Raw genomic sequence first — 23,203 nt, 5'->3', positions numbered from 1 at the left:
ATCAACATTCTGGCTGCAGCATTTTGTATCAACTACAGCCTTCAGACAGTCTTCAAAGACAGCCCCACAATAGTAGCAATAAGTACAAATTGGCTGGATGTATATAGTAGTAATGACAGCTTTAGATTTAAATGGTAATGTCCCTTTAAAGAACCGTGAAGTTGATTCTAATGGCTGTAACCTTTAAAGACAGAATTGGACTCTTCTCATTAAGAGGGCTTTCACTCAACAGAGGAAGGCATATGACCCAGTATTGATAAGAGTTTTTGTCCTCTATGTTATTTTGTAGTCCGACTATGTTAAGATATTGATTGAGGTTTATAAACAAAAGGTTTAATGAGTTTATGGATGACTGCAAGTGACAATGACTATTTTAACAGCTGTATGTACAGGCATAATTGTCCATTGAGGAAGTATTAACAAAATGAGAAGCACCATCGGGACCTTGTTGGATTATGGATTATTAATCCCCATATGGATTCTTTTGCACTGTATACCATAGACTGAAGAATGTTTTGTCATTCTGTTAAATTGAGGATTATCTACATTTGCTATATCAGCAATGTATTACATGAAGTTGTTTGGCAACACATATGGGAATTTAAAGTTTCATATTTTGTATTTGTTAATACAGGTGGTTTTTTCATAAATAAAGTTTTTAAATGGTGCGTGTATGAGCTTGAACACAGAATATTTACTTGTTACTGCATCCTGAGGTGCTGTGAGCTCCTGTCGTTGTGTATCAAACTTTACCTCCACCAGCAGCATTTTGTCATGATTAAGTTTAAGTTTGTTTGCCCTCATCCATTCCAAGACTGTTCAGGCACCTGTTCAGTTTCCATAGCCTCAATGAGAGCTGCTGGAAGTGTGAGATGGAGTTGAATGTCATCTGCACATTGGTAGTAACTCAGCCCAAATATCTAGATGACTTTTCCCAAAACAGTGCCTCTCAGTCCCAACTACAAAAGATGGTATCGAAAGTTGCTGAGGGATTCAAGAAAATTAACTGGATTGCATTTCCTGGTATATATTATCCATCAAGGCAACCAAGACCATTTCAGTTCCATAGATAGGCCTGAATACAGACTGGAACAGATACAAATGATCTGCTTCATTCAAGAATCCCTGAAGTTGCCGAACTTACCTCGCATTCAGTCACCTTGCTCAAGAATTGTACATTTGAAGCTGGGAGGTAGTTATTTTAACTCTCCTGAGTCTAGAATAGGTTTCTTTAGGAGTAGATGCACCACTGCCTGGGCCAAAGCAGGAGGGAGGCATTTACTCAGGGCCAGCGCACAGGAGTAGGCGGGGTAGGCAGTGGCCTCGGGCTCCTCCTTGAAGGCAGGATTGGAGGAGCGCTTTCCCCCTGTAGTAAAGCGCACTGTTTTAGCCGTCGCTTTCGGGTTGGAAGCAGCTGACCGACACCATTAAAACAGCACACCGAGCTTACTGCAGAGGGAAAGCGGCGGCATGGCAGCACTGTTGTGAGCCGCCTGTCGCTCTCTCCTCCCTGCTGCCCTGGACAATTATGTCACTTTTGGTGATGTCATTGCACTGCGTGATTGATATCAGCTCCATAGAGGGAGCTTTGGGGGTGGAGGGCACAGTGCAGGGGGCTGCCTTAGTGGCAGAACCGCTAGCGCCAGCCCTGCATTTACTGTCTGCTGGACCCAGTATGCCACCCCTACCTCACAAGATTTAAGCAGCCAGGTGGGGAAATGGCTGTACATAGGGTTGCCAGCTCTGAGTTGGGAAATATTTATTTTACTTTTTATTTAATTTGATTTGTATCCTGCCCTCCCCACCAAGGCAGGCTCAGGGCAGCTCACATATGCTTATGCGTATACATGAGTATAAACATATGATAAAAACATAAACAAACATATAATAAAAAAATAAATACCTAGGGATTTGGGGGATAGAAACTGAGGATGGGAGGGTTTGGGGAGGGGAGGAACTTAAATGGGGTATAGTGTCATACAGTCCATCAAAGCAGCCATTTTCTCCAGGTGTCAAGACACACACACGAGGAGAACCCACAACTGTTGTTATTATTGTTACCAAATGCCCAGCTGCTGATTTATAATAATAAATTTAATAAAATGTTACGTAGGTTCTTTTTGGTCAGGGTATTACCAGGTCCCAGGTCTAACAAGTAAAAAGCAAAACTTATAGAAAAATATATAAACTTTATTTACAAGATAAATGGAAACACAAAATGGGATAATAAAAAGCAATTAAAACAAACATACTATGCACGAAGGAACACTTAAACAAAACCTTCAGGCAATTTGCCTATCTCCCTACACTGGACTGTGTGGTAGTTGACTAATTCGCTAGACTAATACTCACTGATGCTTTTCTGCTGTCAGGCCCACAACACCAGAGAGATGTCTTCCAAAATCCCATCCTCATTCACCTGGTTGTGTTGTTACCTTCTCCTAGATCTCATGAAGAAGACTCCTGGCTTCTGGCTTGAAAAAGTAGAAGCTCCTGCTTTAGTGGGCACCTAGCCTGATTTTATCCAGACCGGCTGACTGGTCAGCCAATCGCTGACAAGATCTAATTTAAAAACTGTCATCTAGCCTTGACTCTAGATTCTAACCTGTCAAGGCTAGATCTAAACAATCTATGTCAGGGGTGGCCAATGGTAGCTCTCCAGATGTTTTTTTTGCCTACAAGTCCCATCAGCCCCAGCCAGCATGGCCAATGGCAGGGGCTGATGGGACTTGTAGGCAAAAACCATCTGGAGAGCTACCGTTGGCCACCCCTGATCTTTTTCATTTGTGGGCTGACTTCACAGGTGTATCCAGTGAGTCTCCACCTGAGACTACTTAAGTGCCTATTAGCTTTGACATACTGTTGGTGCAAATCCTGAAATGCTTACAACACATATAGATATTGAGTACACAAACACTTAGATGTCTCTCAGTTTTTTGACACTGGGTGAACTGATCTCTGTCACCTGGACACCAGTTGTAATCCCAGGAGATCTCCAGCCACATCTGGAGTCTGGCAACTCTAGTCATACAAACGGGCAGTACATCTTAAATTCCAAGAAGTCTAAAAGGTACTCCATACAACTGGAGAAATCAGCACCCTGGAACCATCTGATCCTGTCATTGCTAATGGAGATTACAAATCAGAATGGATTTCCAAGATTTTATTAACAAAAATGCTTAGCAAAATGATGGCAGTGGGCTGCAGAAAGTTACTGGGTTCCACCTTACTGGAACCCAGTAAGCCCCTGACCACCTGGAAGAGTTCTGCAATGATGCAATTATTACAAAAGCAAATATAAATCTGGTTTGCTGCAAGTGCTTTATATTAATACTAAAGAGGAGAATCATGGATCAAAGAGAATTACAACAAATAAAACCATGATTAAAGCAATCGCCACCCAAGAAACATTACACAAACAGTGTCTCTATATTATTTTATTGAGCCTTAAACAACAATATCTCTATATAATCTTAAATATCCCAATATTCATCCATAGTCCTAATATAACAATTCCATACACACAATGTTCCAGAAATTTTCTTACAGTCCCAACTCCATCTTTAAGACATGGTGCTATTCTTAGTTATAAATGGGGGAAGGGGGGGACTTTCCCAGAGGTGTTCCTGTCCACCTAATTTACATTTAAATATGTAACATACATTATAAACATTCTGATACACTGTTCTAAAAGAGAAATACATTGGAATGCTGTGGATATACAGCTATACTTGGTGAGAATGGGTTTAGCATATGTAGTGAGATAAGAAAGCAATATCCCTGTTCAGTCCTGGGCAGATGTTTGTTCCAAGTTTCATAATAATTTGTAATTCAGCAATTTCCCTTTCCATTCTTGAAGTTCCTTTACAGTAAAACAGCTACTTGGAGGTCACCCACTGAATGTTCTGGAAGGTTAAAGTATTCTCCTACAGGCTTCTCAGTTTTGTAATTTCTGATGTCAGATTTGTGTCCATTTATCCTTTGGCACAGGGTTTGTCCTGAGAGCATTGTTGGCATTTAATGGCATATATAATGTTGGAAGATGAACAAGTGAATGAGCCTGAGATGATGTAGTTAATTCTGCTGGTTCCAGGGATTGTGTTGTCTGGGTCTATGTGGCAGCAAAATTGGCACTTGGGTTTATTGCAAGCTCTGGTACCAGTGTCCGTGCACAAATGAGATGTATTGTTGTGGGTGAGGAGTTGTTTGAGATTAGGGGTCTTGTCTGTGTGTAAGAAAAGGTTTACCCCTCAGTACTTTTGAAAGGGAGCTGACACTATCCAATAGAGGTTGTAAGTCATTGATGATATGTTGAACTGTTTTCAGTTGAGAGTTCTGTATGACCGCTAGTGGTATTCTGTTATAGTCTCTTTTGGGCCTGTCTTGTAGCAGGCTTTTTCTGGTTTTGTTAATCTGTTTCCAGACTTCATCAGGTGGATACTTTAGCTCAAAAAGGTTTGCTGTAGATCCCCCAGGTCAGTAGAATTGGAGTAAATACAGCTGTAGTGTAGAGCCTGCCTGTATACAATGGATTGTTTGGTATGTTTTGGGATGGTAACATGACTACACGGGTCATGTTATACCATAGGTTTGCTTATGATGTTGGTGAAATCAATACAGGAACTCTCACGATCTTTTACCAAGAGAACAACATAAGAGAAATTCCTCAAGTCTTTAGTGAGCCTCTACTCAGGAAAGACATCCACTGAAAGTAAGTCAAGAGTCAGGATATTACTTTCATAGCAAATAAGCTTACTTGCATCCTATAGTCTCAGTAGCATATGATTATATTCATTTTGAAAGATATTTTAAACTTGAGAAGAGGTGGCAGATGTTGGAAAACCGGAAAGCAATTCTTAACATTCAGTTCACTATTACAACTTAGAGAGAAATCTTTCTCCAATGAAGATCTTGGATGATGTTATGGAGTCCCAATACAAATTCATATTGCATTATCTCTTAAATATTATGGAGTAATTGCAACTACAGCATCATAACCTTAAACATATTTAGTCAGAAGCAAGTTCCACTGAGTTCAATAGGGCTGACTCCCAAGTACATATACACAGAAAATAATTTGAAATACATAATACAGCTCAGTTACTAAGACTAAGCAGATACAGCCCTCAATAGTACCTGGATAAAGGAACATTTGGGAATACTGTATAAACTTGTACTGCTGTCTTTTGAATCCCAAGGTATGCTGGCACAAAGGTAAAAGTTCAGTGTAAGTCTGTACAATGCATTCATCTACTACCAAAATGATTTTTAGTATATGTCGCCAGGCTACCTTAAGTTTTATCCAGGTAATGGACAATGCAAGATCCATACTTGGGAACAACAATGTGCCATATGAAGACAAGACAATTCTGGCATCCTCTAGACTAACTTAGGAATGATCGTCCTTTCCAAGATAGTATATAAATAATTTGGGCAGTGTCTTGCATAAAATTTAAGTACTATCTGGATAGTCAGAAAAAAGTAATTAAATAAAATGTGTTATTACAGAACTAGAAAAATGTAAGGCTTTTAAAAATTATTCTTATTGAAACTTCTTGGGTTTTTAAATACTTTCAATTTTAAAAGGCTTACAGAGATTTTTAAAAAATAGGAGCCTCATGGCACAGAGTGGTAAACTGCAGTACTGCAGTCCAAGCTCTGCTCACGATCTGAGTTTGCTCTCAGTGGAAGCTGGGTTCAGGTAGCCAACTCAAGGTTGACTCAGTCTTTCATCCTTCCAAGGTCAGCAAAATGACTACCCAACTTGCTGGGGGTAAAGTTTAGATGACTGGAGAAAGCAATGACAAACTACCACGTAAAAATCTGCCATGAAATCATTCTGATGTGATGTCCCCCCATGGGGGGGGGGGGCACTGGGTCGTTACTTGCACTTTAAAAAGGTAAAGGTAGTCTCCCATGCGAGCACCAAGTCAGTTTGCTATCGCCCATCTCACTAGTAAGGTAATTATACATATATCAAAATATGACTGTTTCAGGCTGAAAGCCAACAGAGAAGTCTCTCCTTCTGACAAGAAAGCTGTCAGCTATCTGTGATCCTGGCATTAGAGAGTTTGCAGGAATTGCCAGTGGACGCCAGTATTAACCCAATGTCAGACACTGGAACAGCACACTGCAAATGCAAGAAGCAAGACTGAAACAAATATTTCTACTATCATCCTGTTGCAGCCAGGCATGTGCTTCGAGGTCCTACCTTCCTGAAGAAGGTCCCTGCTTATATAATGAAGCAATTCCCTGTTTCCGATATGTGCATTCCAGCAAAGCTATTGCATCTCTTATTACATCTGTGGTAATGTGGGTGGAATGCCTGGAGCTGAAGTTGTCTGCAGAAGAAATCACCAACATCTGAGGTCATTAGCAGAATTAGCAGAATACTGCAGGGAAAGGTTGATATAGGAAAAAGGTACCTGGGAGCTCTTATTCATGAAAACTTTTGCCAAGATTGTTTTCTCAGTGTCTGCTTCCTGAAATGACCCCCTCCCCCTGCCCCACTGTTCTTGGCTTTTCGGGTCACAGACGCAGGAAGCTGACAGAAGCAGAATGATGCATCAACGTATGGTCTCCTCTGAACCCAGCTTCCCTTCCAAAGGAAGCTGGGGTCAGAGAAGAATACTGTCAACCCAGCTGCTCTCACCTTGAAGGTGAAAACAGCTGGGTGGGGTGTCAGCACAGGTTCTCCAAGCCCGGCTTCTCTTGCAAGAACAGCTGGACTTGGAGGAGAATATGCCCTGCCTGGCTGCTCCCGCTTCCAAGATCTGATGAGACCAGGTTAGCCTGGATTGTCCAGGTCAGAGCATTTATTATCGAGAGAAGGTTTAATCTTCCTCGTATTTTTTTTTTTTAATTTCAGATTATTCTGCAAATCTGGGGCTTTTCTCAGGTTTGTATGAAGCTGTCTCTTGTCTGTTCATGTTTTCAATATCTGATATTAGGCTTCCCAATCCACAGGTCCCAGTGGGGGATACCCTGGTTTTACAGGCTTTCCCCCGCCCACAGCCACCATGTATCTCTAGAGCTCAGGTAGGTTTAGAAACCTGCAAATAGGTCCATTTCAAAATGTGTGTGTGTCTGTGTGCCTTTAAAGTTGAGCAGGAAGTACATCATGGGAAGGGTCAGCAACACAGTCCCTCGGTTTGTTTTGCTTTCACTTCAGAGCAACTAAGTGTGTGTGTGAGAGAGAGAGAACAGTGTAGATCCTGTTCTTTTCAGATGTCGCTGTGGAGGAACCAGACCCAGTAAGTGTGTGTGTGAGAGAGAGAGAAAGAGAGAGGGTTGCCAATCCCCAGGTTTGGAGGCTCTTCCCCCCGCTTTAGGGTCATCAGAAAGTGGCGGTGGGGGGGAAGGAAATGTCTACTGGGCAATTATTCTCTATGGAGAACAATTCCCATAGGGAATAATGGGGAATTGATCCACAAGTATTGGGGGCTCTTGTGGGGCTGTGTTTTGAGGTAGAGGCATCAAATTTTCAGTATAGCATCTAGTGCCTCTCCCCAAATTACTCCCCAAGTTTCAAAACTATTGGACCAGGGGGTCAAATTCTATGAGCCCTAAAAGAAGGTGCCCTATCCTTCATTATTTCCTATGGAAGGAAGGCATTTAAAAAGGTGTGAGACCCTTTAAATGTGATGGCCAGAATTCCCTTGGAGTTCAGTTACGCTTGTCGCACCCTTGCTCCTGGCTCTGCCCCCAATGTCTCCTGGCTCCACCTTCAAAGCCCCCAGATATTTCTTGAATTGGACTTGGCAACCCTATCTGATATAAATATGTACAGATTTGGCTATACACAATTAGATATATTGATAAAGTCTTGAACAGATGGAAAGGATTGTAATTACAATCTAGCCTACTCACTGGCCTGACTACTCACTCACACTATGTTTTTCTCTTGACTTAATGCTCCCCTCCCCGAGTAATGGGGGGCAGCCATTCACTAGGAACTTCCTCAAACTCTGTAAAGTGTTTTTTGAGGGACAAAGAAGGATGCTCATATGGAAGGCTGGGATTCCTTCAGATGGCACTAACCCTCTGGATAAACTTGGGTCTCTCCCAGCTCACTGGCTTGTTGCAAGTGGCAGGAGGTGGAGTCAAAGGGGAACCACTATTGGGCTGGAAACATTACAGAAGGCACTATGTTGTTTCCCATACTCTGTTTTAGTGATGGGGTTTACAAGGGGATGTGTGCCAGCTTTCCCATACTCTGTTATGGTGATGGGGTTTTCAAGGGGACGTGTGCCAGCAATGTAATTTGTAAACTCATTTCTTTTGTGTACATGTAGTGTGCTGAAATGTAGCAGTGTGCTGGTTGGTACCCACTGTGTGGCTAGTGTCAAATATGCAGCCCAGAGACCAAATAAGGCCCCCAGAAGGCTCCTATAAGGCCCCTGAGCAAATGGCTGTTTTCTGCTTCCTTTTCTGTCTCTTTTGCTTCCTTCTGCATCACAGCATGCTTTGCCAGGCTTGCTCAATCGACACGAGCTATACAGCAAAACATCTGTTTTCTCCATTGGCTGAGGCTCCTCCCTTGGGGAGGGAGAGCTTGCTTTGCCAGGCTCTCTCAATCACACAACAAGCTACTGAATCAAGCCTCTCTTCCTTCTATTGTGTAAATTAAAAAACCGCTAATGTCAAGTCTGCTGCCATGCTTAGTTAGTTTAGTCACAAACTCTGGTTCAGGAAAAGGATCCTGGGTAAAAACCATTCTGTATTCAGATGCTGCTAGCTTAAACTCTCCTTCCCCCACCTCCCTTCCTTTGTTATGTAGCAATGCTTGGAAATGGGAATATGGGAACAAGATTATGGTGCCTTCTCAGAGACAGCCGGTGCTGAGGAAGCGCCCAAGGCCAGACAAAGCTTGAGAACGATAAAGCAACAATAATGTGTGAATGTGCCCTGCATAGAGTGCCCCCCCTAAGGAATTCCTTTGATGTATACCTTAAATGTTTGCCCTTTGTGTATGCTTGCCAGTCTCTCAATCATCTTCTACAGTCTAACAATATGTTACAATAAACTAGAAACTTTTTATCAAGAAGGTCTCGTTATTGAACATCAGACTTGACATTTTGAGAGACTCCCTTTTTGGAGTTCAACCTTTCCGGCAACTTGAAAAGCCCGATGGCCGACCAGACTTCGGACAACGGAGAACTCCCACCCGATACGGGACTGGAGGGAGCTGCCCCGTGGCACGTACTAGACCTGAGAAGAGCTGCAGAGTCTCCCCCTGAGTTCCAGCTGGTGTTGTCACCCCGGCAGTACCAACCGAGGACCTCGACCACCATCATGGATCAGGCCCCTCTACGCCGGGAAGCCATCCTGAATCGCCACACCAGGCTGATCCAGGGGGCAGGAACGGAGGCCGTAAACCCAGGCTCAGGGGAGACGGGTGTCATGGGTGCTGGGGACCCTTCAGAGGAAGTTGAGTCTGATGAGGAAACTGTGCCCCTGCCACCTGCACCAGTGCCCCTGCCTCCTGCTGGAGAAGATCCCAGCCCCCCTGCCTCGCCCTCTCGGGTGGCTCGTGTGCGTGACCGCCTCCGGCAGGACCTCAGGGATCGGAGGAGGGCGGCACGCTCACAAGCAAGACGCTCCCTGAGCCCTGAGTTTTGAGAGGATTCTGGACCTTCTAAGAGCAAGGATGCTTGAGTGGTAACAGGATCCTGGCTGCCTCCCTGAGCCAGCAATTAGCCCAAACGGGCAACAGCCAGCAGAGGGCTATATAGCTGTGGGCTTTGGGAGGAAGCTTTGTGGAAGCAACTAGTCATCTCCCTGACATTCTAGCATCCACTCCGGCTTGACTTTGGTTCCTGACTCCCTGACTTTGGCTTTGGACTTCTGGACTCCCTGACCTCGGCTTCTGGACCTCAGACCTGCGATACTTCTACAGTGATTCGGATTTGGCGCCTCGGACCCTCCTGCTTACTGGCTACAGACCTCGGACTGCCTCTGGACTTTGCCTGACCCGGCCCCAGCCGTGACAGATTGCTTCCACCGACAAACACCCACTCCACAGGATGGATGCTGAAGCAAGTGAAACCACAGAACTACTGGCTGCGCTCCAAGCCCAGGTACAGCAGCTAACACAGGCAGTAGTGCACTTGCAGCAACAACCTGCGGCCAGTGCTCCAGCCAAGTGCCCAGTTCCCCCACCTGACAGATTTGGGGGTGCTGTGGAAGAATTTCCTGCCTTCCTAGCACAGTGTCGGCTGTACTTTGAACTGAGAGCACGGGACTTCCTCAATGACAAAACCAAGGTGTGTTTCGTCATCAGTCTGTTAAAGGGGCAGGCGGCCAAATGGGCCACACCCTTACTGGTCGCGTCCTCTCCCCTACTGACTGATTACCAGGGGTTTGAGGCCCACCTGTCTGCTGCTTTCTCAAACCCAGTCCAAGCAGCCACAGCTAACCGGAAGATCAGGGCACTGAAACAAGGCAACTCCTCGGTGGCTCAATATGCCACTGAATTCAAGCTCCTGACCCAGGACTTGGCGTGGAATGAGGCTGCCCAGATGGACCAGTTTACTGAGGGGTTGGCAGAGGAGGTCCTGGATGAACTGGCCAGGGTGGAGCAGCCACCCACGCTCCAAGAACTTATCACCCTCTGCCTCCGCATCGATGGCCGCCTGGAAAGTCGCCGCCAAGCCAAGACCAGAGGGCGCCAGCTCCCTGCGCCGTGCTACCTGGCTCCTCGCCCGTCCCCAGCTAGTACCAGCACCAAGGACGAGCCTATGCAGCTTGGAGCTGCTCGACCCCGCCTGACCCCAGAGGAAAAGACCAGACGCCGCACGCAGAATCTGTGCCTCTACTGCGGCACGGCAGGCCACTATGCCTCTGGCTGCCCTGCTAAGCATCGGATACCTGGACCTTCGCTGCCACCGCCGCCAAAAGGGCAGCCCCAGGCGTAAGTGGACCCCCCAGCCTGGGGCGACTAGCTGGGTCCTCCGAACAGCGGGCTGATACCCCAGGGCCATTCCTGCTACCAGTCAAACTCCGTCTGCCTGACGAACGCTGGCTGTTCGTGTATGCCATGCTGGACTCGGGAGCGGCCCACTGTTTTATAGATGCCGCCTTTGTGAAGCAGCACCAGATCCCTGTGCAGACAAAAGGGATTCCGTCGCTGGTGGAGGCTATTGACGGGCGCCTCCTCCGTTCTGGCCCCGTCACCCAGGAGACCTGTCCCATCACCTTCCACGTCCAGCAGCACCAAGAACAGCTGCGGTTTGATGTCGCCCGCATGCCTCGCTTCCCGCTGATTCTAGGCCTTTCCTGGCTGAAGCTGCACAACCCCATCGTGGACTGGGCCCAGCAGGAACTACGCTTCCGAGACCCATGCCCCCATCTGACTCCTCCCACCACTCTAGCAGCTGGCATCCCGAGTGGTGGTCCTCAGCTCCCTCAGAAGTATGTGGACTTTGCTGATGTCTTTGAAGAGACAGGAGCTGATCAGCTTCCCCCTCACCGGCCCTACGACTGTGCCATTGATTTGGTACCTGGGGCACCACTCCCGGTGGGGCGTCTGTACCCAATGTCGGAGCCGGAGTTGGCAGCTCTGCGAGACTTCCTGGACAAGAACCTGAAACGCGGATTCATCCGACCCTCAACCTCTCCCCTATCTGCTCCAGTGCTTTTCGTGAAGAAGAAAAGTGGGGAGCTCCGGCTGTGCAATGACTACCGGGCCCTGAACAAGATCACCATCCGCGACCGGTACCCTCTACCACTGATCCCTGAACTCTTGGATCGCCTAAAGGGGGCCCAAATCTACACCAAGCTGGACCTCCGTGGAGCGTACAATTTGGTGCGCATACGGCCCGGAGACGAATGGAAGACCGCGTTTGGGACCCGATACGGGCAGTACGAGCACCTGGTAATGCCCTTTGGACTGACCAATGCCCCCGCTGTCTTCCAGAGGTTCATGAATGACATATTCCGGGACCTGCTCGACCGCTTCGCGATCATATACCTGGATGACATCCTAATTTACTCCCGCAATCCTGCCCAGCACGCCGAGCACGTCCGCCAGGTCCTGCAGCGCCTACGAGCCCATGGTCTCTACGCCAAGCTGGAGAAGTGCGACTTTGACCTGCGCTCCGTCGAGTTCCTTGGGCACATCGTGTCACCGCAGGGGATCCTCATGGACCCGAAAAAAGTAGAAGCGGTCCTGACCTGGCAGGCTCCTCAGAATCGCAAAGACCTGCAGCGGTTCCTCGGTTTTGCCAACTACTATCGGCAATTCATCCCGGCCTACGCATCCCTGACCACACCCCTGACTCAACTACTCCGCCCCAAAGAACCCTTCCACTGGTCCCCAGAGGCCGATAACGCCTTCTCCACCCTGAAGACTCGCTTTGCCACCGGGCCACTCCTGAGATACCCCGACCCCCAGCTTCCCTTTACGGTGGAAGCTGATGCCTCCAACGTGGCCCTGGGAGCAGTGCTGTCCCAGCGCGAGGAGCCGTCCCAGCCACTACAGCCCTGCGCCTATTACTCGCGGCAGCTCACTGCTGCAGAGAGGAACTATACCATCTGGGAGAGGGAGTTGCTCGCGATCAAGGCGGCGTTTGAGGTTTGGCGACATTACCTCGAAGGGGCTCGCCACCCTGTTCAAGTGCTCACCGATCACCGGAACTTGGAACACCTCCAGACCACCCGCCGTCTCAACCAGCGCCAGATCCGGTGGTCCCTATTCTTCTCTCGCTTCGACTTCCGGATCTCCTACATCCCCCATACCCAGAACCGGAAAGCAGACGCGCTCTCCCGGAAACCGGAATACGCCCCTGCCTCAACTGAGACCGCGCCCGCTGCTCCAATCCTGCCGCCCTCAGTATTTGCAGCCACCTCCACTCCACCAGCACTCGTGGAGGACATTCGGGCTAGCCAGGCCAATGATCCCTGGGTCCAGCAACACCTCCAGGCTCTCCAAGATGACCCAACAGGGGAGTTCACGACTCGAGGCGGCCTCTTGCTACACCGCGAACGCCTCTATGTGCCGCCCGGGCCCTTGCGGGCAGAAGTGCTACGCCTGACCCACGACTCGTTACCCGCCGGGCACTTTGGACAGCATAAGACCACCCACTTGCTGACAAGGGAATTCTGGTGGCCACGAGTTCGCGCTGATGTTGCCCGCTATGTCAGCTCCTGTGACGTCTGCCGACGGGCCAAAGACATCCCAGCCAAACCCTCAGGGTTGCTGCAGCCCTTGCCCACATCTTCAGGACCCTGGGATACCATCTCGATGGACTTCATCACGGAACTTCCACGCTCCAAGGGTCAGACTTGTATCTGGGTGGTCGTCGACCTATTTACCAAGATGGCCCACTTTGTTCCGTGCCCGAAACTCCCCACAGCTCAGGAGACGGCCCAGCTTTACCTGCAACACATCTTTCGTCTGCATGGACTCCCAGCCCATCTGATCTCCGATCGGGGCCCTCAGTTCTCCTCTCGGTTCTGGCAAGCCCTCCATTCCAGCCTGGGTACTCGAGTGCACCTGTCCTCGGCCTACCACCCACAGACAGATGGCCAGACAGAGCGCACCAATGCCACGCTAGAGCAATATCTCCGCTGTTACACCTGTTACCAGCAGGATGACTGGACCACTCTATTGCCCCTAGCGGAGTTTGCATACAACAACGCGGTCCATTCATCCACCCAAATGACCCCGTTTGCTGCAACCTACGGGTACCACCCTCGGTTCTTCCCAGCGATCCTACCACCCACGAATGTCCCCGCCGTCGATGCCTACCTGCAAGAACTCCGTGCCAGCCAAGACTTGCTCCGAGAGCAGCTACAGCAAGCCAAGGAGGCATATAAACGGGCTGCGGACCGAAAGAGGCAAGAAGGCCCTCCAGTGCAGCCGGGGGATCAGGTGTGGCTCTCAACTCGCTACCTGCGCCGGCCTGGTCGGTCTCACAAGCTGGATGCACGGTTCATCGGACCCTACCCCGTCGTTGAACAAATAAACCCCGTCGCCTTCAGGCTCCAGTTGCCACCCCACCTCCGCATTCACCCCGTGTTTCATCGCTCCCTCCTTGTTCCGGCTGCACCCCCTGACCCAGCTCGGACTCCTTCCCCACCGCCGCCACCACCAGTGTTGGTGGATGACGAGGAAGAATATGAGGTGCGCCAGATCCTGGACTCCCGGTACCATCGTGGAGGCCTCCAGTACCTGGTGGACTGGGAGGGATACGGCCCAGAAGACCGGTCTTGGGAGCCCGAGGACAATCTTCATGCCCCGGACTTGGTGCACCAGTTCCACAACGACCACCCCGACCTTCCAGGTCCCTCGACGGAGGGGGGCCCTGGGGGGGGGGATAGTGTCATGGGTGCTGGGGACCCTTCAGAGGAAGTTGAGTCTGATGAGGAAACTGTGCCCCTGCCACCTGCACCAGTGCCCCTGCCTCCTGCTGGAGAAGATCCCAGCCCCCCTGCCTCGCCCTCTCGGGTGGCTCGTGTGCGTGACCGCCTCCGGCAGGACCTCAGGGATCGGAGGAGGGCGGCACGCTCACAAGCAAGACGCTCCCTGAGCCCTGAGTTTTGAGAGGATTCTGGACCTTCTAAGAGCAAGGATGCTTGAGTGGTAACAGGATCCTGGCTGCCTCCCTGAGCCAGCAATTAGCCCAAACGGGCAACAGCCAGCAGAGGGCTATATAGCTGTGGGCTTTGGGAGGAAGCTTTGTGGAAGCAACTAGTCATCTCCCTGACATTCTAGCATCCACTCCGGCTTGACTTTGGTTCCTGACTCCCTGACTTTGGCTTTGGACTTCTGGACTCCCTGACCTCGGCTTCTGGACCTCAGACCTGCGATACTTCTACAGTGATTCGGATTTGGCGCCTCGGACCCTCCTGCTTACTGGCTACAGACCTCGGACTGCCTCTGGACTTTGCCTGACCCGGCCCCAGCCGTGACAACGGGCGAGACGGACAGCATCATCGTCGTCCAGGTCGGAGAGGGTGAGGATGATGGGGCAGGACGCCGGGGAACCGACAGCGGCGAGCCGAAGCCCAAGGACCAGTACGAGGAAGACTACCAGTTATTCCGCTCGATGGTCCGCAAAGAGATCGATGGGGCCCTCAGAGGACTGAGGGACAAGGTCCGCGACCTGACGGTCCAACTCGGGAGGGCCCTGGGGGGGCAGCCTCCCGAAGACCGGCCGCGGCCCAAGCGGGGGCCCGAAGCCGGCCGAGTCAGCCGGCGGCAGTTGCGGCGCCCGCCCCTACGAGGGCAGGTACCACGCCAGTGCCTGCCCCTCTACCTCCAGTGGGGCCGCGAAATGTGGGGAGAGAGTTGGACGCCACCTTTGATGGGGACCCGGAAGAGGTGAATTATTTCAGGATCCAGGCAAACAGTTACATGCATTATTGGGGGCACTCCTTCCCCGATGAGTTCAGCCGGGTCGACTACTTGGGGTCGAAGCTGAGAGGAGCGGCCAAGAGGTGGTACGTGAGCCTATGCGAGACCAGGAGCCCGATCCTGGATGACGTACACACCTTCCTGCAGGCCCTGCTGACCCAGTATTAAGACCCACTACAGGAATCGCGGGCGCTGGCGGCCCTGCGCGACATGCAGCAAGGGGCCTGACCTATCCACGAGTACGCGGCCGACTTCCAGGCCAACGTCGCCCGAGTCCGAGGATGGAACGAGGTGATGAAGATAGAGCAGTTCACCAATGGGCTGAATGTGAGCATCCTAGATCGGGCCCTCACCCAAGCTCGCCCAACTACCTTGGTGGGGTGGATTCAGCTAGCCGGGGAAGTGGAGAACAACCTCAAGCGGGCGGCCATGCTGTGTCAGCACCAGTCCGGGAAAACCCAGGCGAGAGGGAGCCCTGCTAAGGTCAAGCCCCCCAAAGGGAAGAAGCCGGCCGCAGCAGTACCGGTGGGGCCCCGCCGCTGCTTCAGATGCGGGGACCCAAATCACCTGGCCTCCAACTGCCCACACCCCCCACCACTACGGGCGCTGCCGGCCCCACCCAAGCCGATCGCCCCAACTCCGAAGAAAGCCCCTGGCCGCCCTAAGGATGTGGCGAAGAGCAGTGCGGTAGCGGTACAGGAGGAGCTGATGGAAGAAGAAGTGCTCTTGTCCGCGGAGCTGGCCGACCTGGCGTGGGTGGAAGAGCCGGCAGAAAACGAGCCCGACCTGCTGCTCTGAAGGGTGCCCAACAGCAGGTCGATCGCGACGAGGCGCCGCTGATGGTGAGAGTGACGGGGAGATTGTATTTTGTGACTGTGAAACTGTTGAACCCTAAGCTTCCTACAGATACGAGCCCTTATAGACTCAGGGTGTAACAGAGAATTGATCTCCCCCAAAGTGGTGGAGGCTTTGGGACTAGAGAGCTCGCAGCTACCCCACCCCATGCTGTTTGAGCAAATGGATGGGTCAGTGATGTGCGGAGAGCCCTGCATACATGAGACACAGCCATGCCCCATGGGGATCGAGGAACATTGGGATCAGGGGTTTTTTGTGATTGCCCCTTCGTGCTCGTACCCGGTAGTACTGGGGGTGGGATGGTTAGAAAAGCACGAACTCCTAATCTGGTGGAGGGCACAAACCATCAGGTTCCTGGACCCTGGGTGCCAAAACCACCTCTGGAACACGGCGTGGGGGCCGAAAGCCCCTGCCGTGAAAGAGAGGGCGTGTGTGATGGTGGAGGAAGTGCACCCGGTCCCCGAGGTCTACCGCGACCTGATGGAGGTGTTTAGCGAGAAGGAAGCCAACCAATTACCCCCTCACCGGAGCACGGACTGTGCTATAGAACTAATCCCAGGGGAAACCCTACCCCGAGCCAAATTATACCAAATGGGGTGGGCGGAAAAGAAGGAACTCCGCAAGTTCCTCGACCAGAACTTGGCGAGGGGGTTCATCCGACCGGCCACGGCCCCCCACGCCGCACCCGTCCTATTTAGGAAGAAAAAGGACAACTCGCTTAGACTTTGTACTGACTTTCGCGGAATTAACGCGATCTCCATGTCAAACGCATACCCCATCCCCCTCATCCGGGACTTGCTGAGCACAGTGGCGGGGGGGGGGGGAATTTTCACCAAGCTGGACTTACGAGATGCGTATTTCTGAGTGCGCATCAAGGAAGGGGATGAGTGGAAAATGGCTTTCAACACACCGATGGGACAGTTTGAATATTTGGTGATGCCGTTTGGGCTGCAGGGGGCCCCTGGGGTGTTTATGAACTTTATCAATGATGTGTTGAGAAAATACCTGTATAAGGGGGTGGTGGCGTACCTGGATGACATCATTATTTACTCCCAGGACGAGCAGTCCCATGTAAAACTGGTGAGGGAGGTGTTCAGCACATTGCTGGAGCACCAACTGTACGCCAAACTGTCTAAGTGTGAGTTCCACCAGACGGAACTAGACTACCTAGGCTTTCAGGTGTCTGAACGCGGCCTGGCCATGGACCCCGCAAAGGTCCAAGCAGTACTAGAGTGGGCTCCCCCGAGGACACGTAGACAGCTCCAATCTTTCCTCGGGTTCGCAAATTTCTACAGGCAATTCATAGAGGGGTTCGCCCGGATCGCCCTACCCTTGACCGATCTCCTAAAGACCAAAGGCAAGGGTCCAGAAGCCAAACGGCCGGTGGCCGGGCTAAAATGGACGCCTGAGTGCCAGGACGCATTCGATCACCTGAAGCGCCTGTTCACTAGCGAACCCGTCCTAAGCCACCCGGACGAGCAAAGGGCCTTCGTGTTTCAATGCGACACCTCCGACGTGGCCGTGGGAGCCATACTCATGCAACGGGATGGAGAGGGAAAACTGCGACCCTGCGCCTTCATCTCCCGAAAGTTTTCAGATGAGCAGCGCAACTGGTCGGTTTGGGACAAAGAGGCGTTCGCTGTCATGTTCGCTCTGAAAACCTGGAGATCTTGGCTAGAGGGGGCGAAGCTCCCCTTCGAAGTGTGGACCGACCACAAGAACCTAGAAGCGTTGACAGGGAGGCGCAAACTGAGTGAAAAGCAAATTAGGTGGGCTGGGTTCTTCTCCAAATTTGACTTCACCCTGAGATACATCTCAGGGGCAAGGAACTTCTTGGCCGATGCGCTCTCGCGGCTTCCGCAGCACGAGAGTCAGAGGGAGGAGGTGGTGGACTCACTAATCCCACTGTCCCAAGTGGCGGCCATGGTCACCATCCGCTCCCAAAAGAAAAGGGAATTGGACGGGATCAGCAGGGAGCGCAACGCCTTAGAAACCGAAAGGGAGGGGAAGGAGCGACCCGAGGGGGTGCAGAAAGGGAAAGACGGGTTGTGGTACAAAGGAGACAAACTTTACATCCCAAGCTGTCTCAGGAGAGAAATACTACAGCTCTGTCACTCCTCCAAACTGGTGGGCCACCGACAGTTCTGGTGGCCCTCTCTGCGCAAGGATGTGTCCGGATTTGTCACGAGCTGCCCCGTGTGCATAATGGCCAAACGGCGAGGGGGGAAGCCGCCCGGACTCTTGCAACCGCTAGAGACCACTAACCGGCCATGGGCAATAGTGTCCATGGACTTCATAGTAGAGCTTCCCACTTCCCGAGGAAAAACAGTCATCCTGGTAGTAGTAGACACTTTTTCCAAACAAGCCCACTTTATCCCTTGTGCCCAACTGCCCACACCAAAGAAACTCGCGGCCCTATTCTTTGATCACGTGATAAAATTACACTCGTTCCCGGACAAGGTCATTAGCGACCGCGGGTCGCAGTTTGTTGCCACCTTCAGGCGGGAGTTTTGTAAGCTGGTGGGGATAGAACAAGGTTTGAGCTCGGCTTACCACCCCCAAACAGACGGTCAGACGGAGAGGGTAAACGGGGTTCTGGAGCAGTATTTAAGATGTTTTATAAACCAACGACAGTCTGACTGGGTAGACTTGCTCCCCTTTGCTGAATACTGCTACAACAACAGCATGCAAAGCTCCACCAAAGCTTCCCCCTTTTCCACCGTGTTCGGCTATGAGGGGAAGTCCCTCCCCCTACTTCCCGGGGGGACATCAAAGACACCCCTACGGCCTTTGAACAATGGTGGAAAGGGCCGAGCAGCAACTGGCCGGTCATAAAAGAGAACCTTGAGGCAGCCAAAGAGACCTACAAAAGGCAGTATGACAAGTCCCATGTCTCGGCGGGAGAATACAAAGTGGGGGATTCGGTATTCTTGTCAACCAAAAACCTCCCCCTAAACCAATCCTTCCGGAAACTAGCTTACAAATTCTTGGGGCCATTCCGTATCAAAAGAGTGATCAATCCTGTGACTGTGGAACCTGCCAGCCGCCCTGGGCAAAATCCACCCTGTGTTTCATTGCAGTTTGATCCGTCGGGACCCCGGTCCGTCCAGTTGGCACCCTCCACCCGCGGGGCCCGCCCTTGCCTCGACCAACCGCTGCCTCACCGTGCAAGATGCCCCGGAACGTAAACCAATCAAGCTCCTTCCTCCTGTGGTGGAGGGGGCTTGGGGGGGCAGTATGTCAAGTCTGCTGCCATGCTTAGTTAGTTTAGTCACAAACTCTGGTTCAGGAAAAGGATCCTGGGTAAAAACCATTCTGTATTCAGATGCTGCTAGCTTAAACTCTCCTTCCCCCACCTCCCTTCCTTTGTTATGTAGCAATGCTTGGAAATGGGAATATGGGAACAAGATTATGGTGCCTTCTCAGAGATAGCCGGTGCTGAGGAAGCGCCCAAGGCCAGACAAAGCTTGAGAACGATAAAGCAACAATAATGTGTGAATGTGCCCTGCATAGAGTGCCCCCCTAAGGAATTCCTTTGATGTATACCTTAAATGTTTGCCCTTTGTGTATGCTTGCCAGTCTCTCAATCGTCTTCTACAGTCTAACAATATGTTACAATAAACTAGAAACTTTTTATCAAGAAGGTCTCGTTATTGAACATCAGACTTGACAGCTAAGAGACACAATAAATTTTAAACAACAGGACAGTGTAATGTAAAGGTCATGGTGTTCTTACAAAGCTTGCACATAGAACTTCAGATAGAAAGGAGCATGTAGCAAAAAAACATTAACAGAAGACAGTTCAAAAGCAGTCTTTCCAATCACAAAGGAGTGACGATATTCCAGTATTTAGTTCATGGAACGAAAAGAAGCCCTTCCAAAAGATGTTTGTTCTAGATATGAAGATGTTTCATCTGTCTTTCTTCAGTTTGGAGGCTTATTTATCACTGGAACCCAATCTTTACAATACATTCACAGAAGACCAACAAGGTTCAGAACATGTCTGTAAGATTTCCAGGTTCTGAACTGCTACACTATCTGCTACTTAAAGTGATACTTCTCCCCCCCCCCTTTTTCTGTTATTCTGATGGGGAAAGTTAGGGTACCAAACTAAGCAATGCTGATATTATAGCATGTGTAGTAAGTCACTGGTATAGTGGGACAATATAAATATTCTGTAAATCACATTTCAAAAAAAATTATGTCAAAGCCAAGTAAAACACAATTTACAGTCATTATATTAAAAAAGACACAATCTTCCTCCCTCATCCACTCACCCACCCCCAAGCACACCAATGCATGTTCTTGTATGGACAAAAAAAAAATCTCTTAATTAGCTGATCAGAAATTAATAGTCTGGCCAGATCTAGGAGACATTTTTCCTTCTTTGTTGAATACAATAAAGCACACAAAAGTGATAATGCATAAGAATGCCCACTCTGAGACTGTTCTATTGTTATCTTATAAAAGGAGTGATTATTTCAGTCATAACACATGTGAAAAAGATTTTGTGGGATACGTGCATACTTAATATGAAACATAAAAGAATTTTCAAGAGTATTTAGGTATATGAGTAATTCACTTTATGTATGTGTGTGAGAGAACATTTGCGTCTCCGCTGCCATGACATGGATAGCCCATCAGATCTTGGAAACTAAGCAGGGTTGACCCTGGCTAGTATTTGGATGGGTGACCAGGGGTGTGACACAGAGGCAAGCAATAGCAAACCACCTCTGGAATGTCTCTTAAAACAAATATAGCTCGCCACCTAGTGCTGCATAATGCTAAAAGAGCTAGAATTCTAGCTGCCAGACAATCTTAGGATCTTCTGGCTACACTACACTGCCATACAATAATTATTATTATGTATCTGCCTCTCAGTGCATTTCCAAAACAGTTTTCTCAGCAATGGGAGATTGTTTTATGAAAAGACAAATGAGAGCTGAGAATGTTTGATAGTTTGGCCAAATTCAGGAATAATCACAGAGGAGCAATAAAGATCCTCTGCAAGTGAGGGCCCAGAATAGCTTCCTTTCTGAGAATCTGTATGGTACAAACGAACACTGTCAAGAAATGGGACCATAGTCAGCTATCACATGGTGATTTGACTTTACAGTTCCTTCATCCTTATCTTTCAGAATTTTGTACAAAAAATTGTAAACCCTATTGGCAAATAACAAGTTGAGGGGACCATCAAGTATCCTTTCTATAGCCTAGAAGGACAATACCATGTCTATTAACTTTAGGTACATCCAAGCAATCATTTCTCCTCCTCACACCTTTCATATTTTATTTATTTATTTTATTCGATTTATATCCCGCCCTACCCCACCGAGGTTTGTCTCAAAATGGATTCACTGAGGAAAACTGATACACTATGAATTCCCAGACACCAGAAAAACTAAAGAAATTATCTTGCTGAAAGTATGGTATCCTTAACTTCATTGTATGTGGGCCTCTTTGGTGTAGTGGTTAAGTGTGCGGACTCTTATCTGGAAGAACCGGGTTCAATTCCCCCCTCCTCCACCTGCACCAGCTAGCATGGCCTTGGGTCAGCCATAGCTCTGGCAGAGGTTGTCCTTAAAAAGGCAACTGCTTTGAGAGCCCTCTCCAGCCCCACCCACCTCACAGGGTGTCTGTTGTGAGGGAGGAAGGTAAAGGAGATTGTGAGCCGCTCTGAGACTCTTCGGAGTGGAGGGCGGGATATAAATCCAATATCGTCTTCTTCTTCTTCAGAGAGCCTAGTTCCACAACAGGACCATACCAAAGTTAGAAGGGGAGCTTTATTGTCTGCATATCACAGACTAGTGGATGAAGGCCTTTTATAATGCCTTAAACTACAGGAAGCAACACATTACAAATCCAAGGCCAAGGTCAGAGGCACATAAACTGACGAGATGGGCATGAATGAAAGCCAGATGCATGTCAGATTTTATGTGGTTGTCCAAACATCAGCATCTGGCAATGGTCGTTGGCTCGTTCGTGTCCCGAACTGAGACGCCGACTTTTTGGATAGTACATTAAATCCGGAATAAGAATGCTTCCGACAACTCCCATGTGTACTTTCTATGTTTGAACGCTCCATTGTAGCCGACTCGTCGCAAGCGCACATCCGCTTCCCTGCGAGAGCCCACTCCAAATGATATCATTGTGCCAGCAATTGTTGACTCAGCCTTCCAACCTTCCGAGGTCGGTAAAATATGTACCCAGCTTGCTGGAGGGGGGAAGTATAGATGACTGGAGAAGGCAATGGCAAACCACCCCATAAAAGGTCTGCCATGAAAACTTTGTGAAAGCAGCATCACCCCAGAGTCGAAAATGACTGGTGCTTGCACAGGGGACCTTTCCTAAATTGGGAGGGAGGCAGATCGCCCACCTTTGCTGTCTCCCCGCCAGGCGGAAAGACAGCAAAGAGAGTTGCCGTGCCCCCCCCATTTAAACAACATGGCAGGGTGTTTAAATGGGGGGGGGAGGAAGATCTCCTACCTTTGCTGTCTTCCTGCCAGGTGGAGAGACAGCAAAGAGAGTTGCCGTGCTCCCCCCCCCATTTAAACACCACGGCGGGGTGTTTAAATGGAGGGGGGAGGAAGATCACCCACCTTTGCTGTCTCCCCACCAAGCGGAGAGACAGCAAAGAGAGTTGCTGTGCTCTCCCCCCCATTTAAACACCACGGTGGGGTGTTTAAATGGGGGGGGAGGAAGATCACCCTCCTTTGCTGTCTCCCCGTCAGGCAGAGAGACAGCAAAGAGAGCTCCTGGGCTTCCCCTTCCTTTCTGGGTGTTTAAATGAGGGGGGGCAGATCGCCCACCTTTTCTGGCACCTTTAAAAAAGCACAATATCCCACGTACTGCGCTTGCGCGAGTGTGGAATGCCATCTCCAAAAATGAGGTCTGGTTGAGATCTCTGATCAACCAGCGATGGGACCAAAGCTGCTTAGAACTGAAGGATGGAGGGATGTCTGATCAGGAAATTCATTGTAAAAAAGCTGC

General features: G+C 49.7%; 2 protein-coding genes across 9 annotated transcripts in view; one reads left to right on the top strand and one right to left on the bottom strand.

The window, feature by feature from the left end:
• The window catches only part of LAMA2 (laminin subunit alpha 2), a 900,941-nt gene that overhangs the window by 771,824 nt on the left and 105,914 nt on the right, over positions 1-23,203 (bottom strand). The window lies entirely within an intron of this gene.
• LOC132585122 (uncharacterized) lies at positions 11,441-16,156 on the top strand (the record flags this gene model as incomplete). The annotated part of the gene is made up of 3 exons (XM_060256885.1): positions 11,441-12,241; positions 14,949-15,233; positions 15,617-16,156. Coding segments are annotated over 3 exons (1,626 nt in total), but the record flags the coding sequence as incomplete, so codon positions are not given.

The sequence above is a fragment of the Heteronotia binoei genome, chromosome 1 (assembly GCF_032191835.1).
Source record: "Heteronotia binoei isolate CCM8104 ecotype False Entrance Well chromosome 1, APGP_CSIRO_Hbin_v1, whole genome shotgun sequence".
Taxonomy (NCBI): Eukaryota; Metazoa; Chordata; class Lepidosauria; order Squamata; family Gekkonidae; genus Heteronotia; species Heteronotia binoei.
The sequence above is the reverse complement of the archived record's forward strand: the minus strand, read 5'-3'. Positions and strand labels throughout refer to the sequence as shown.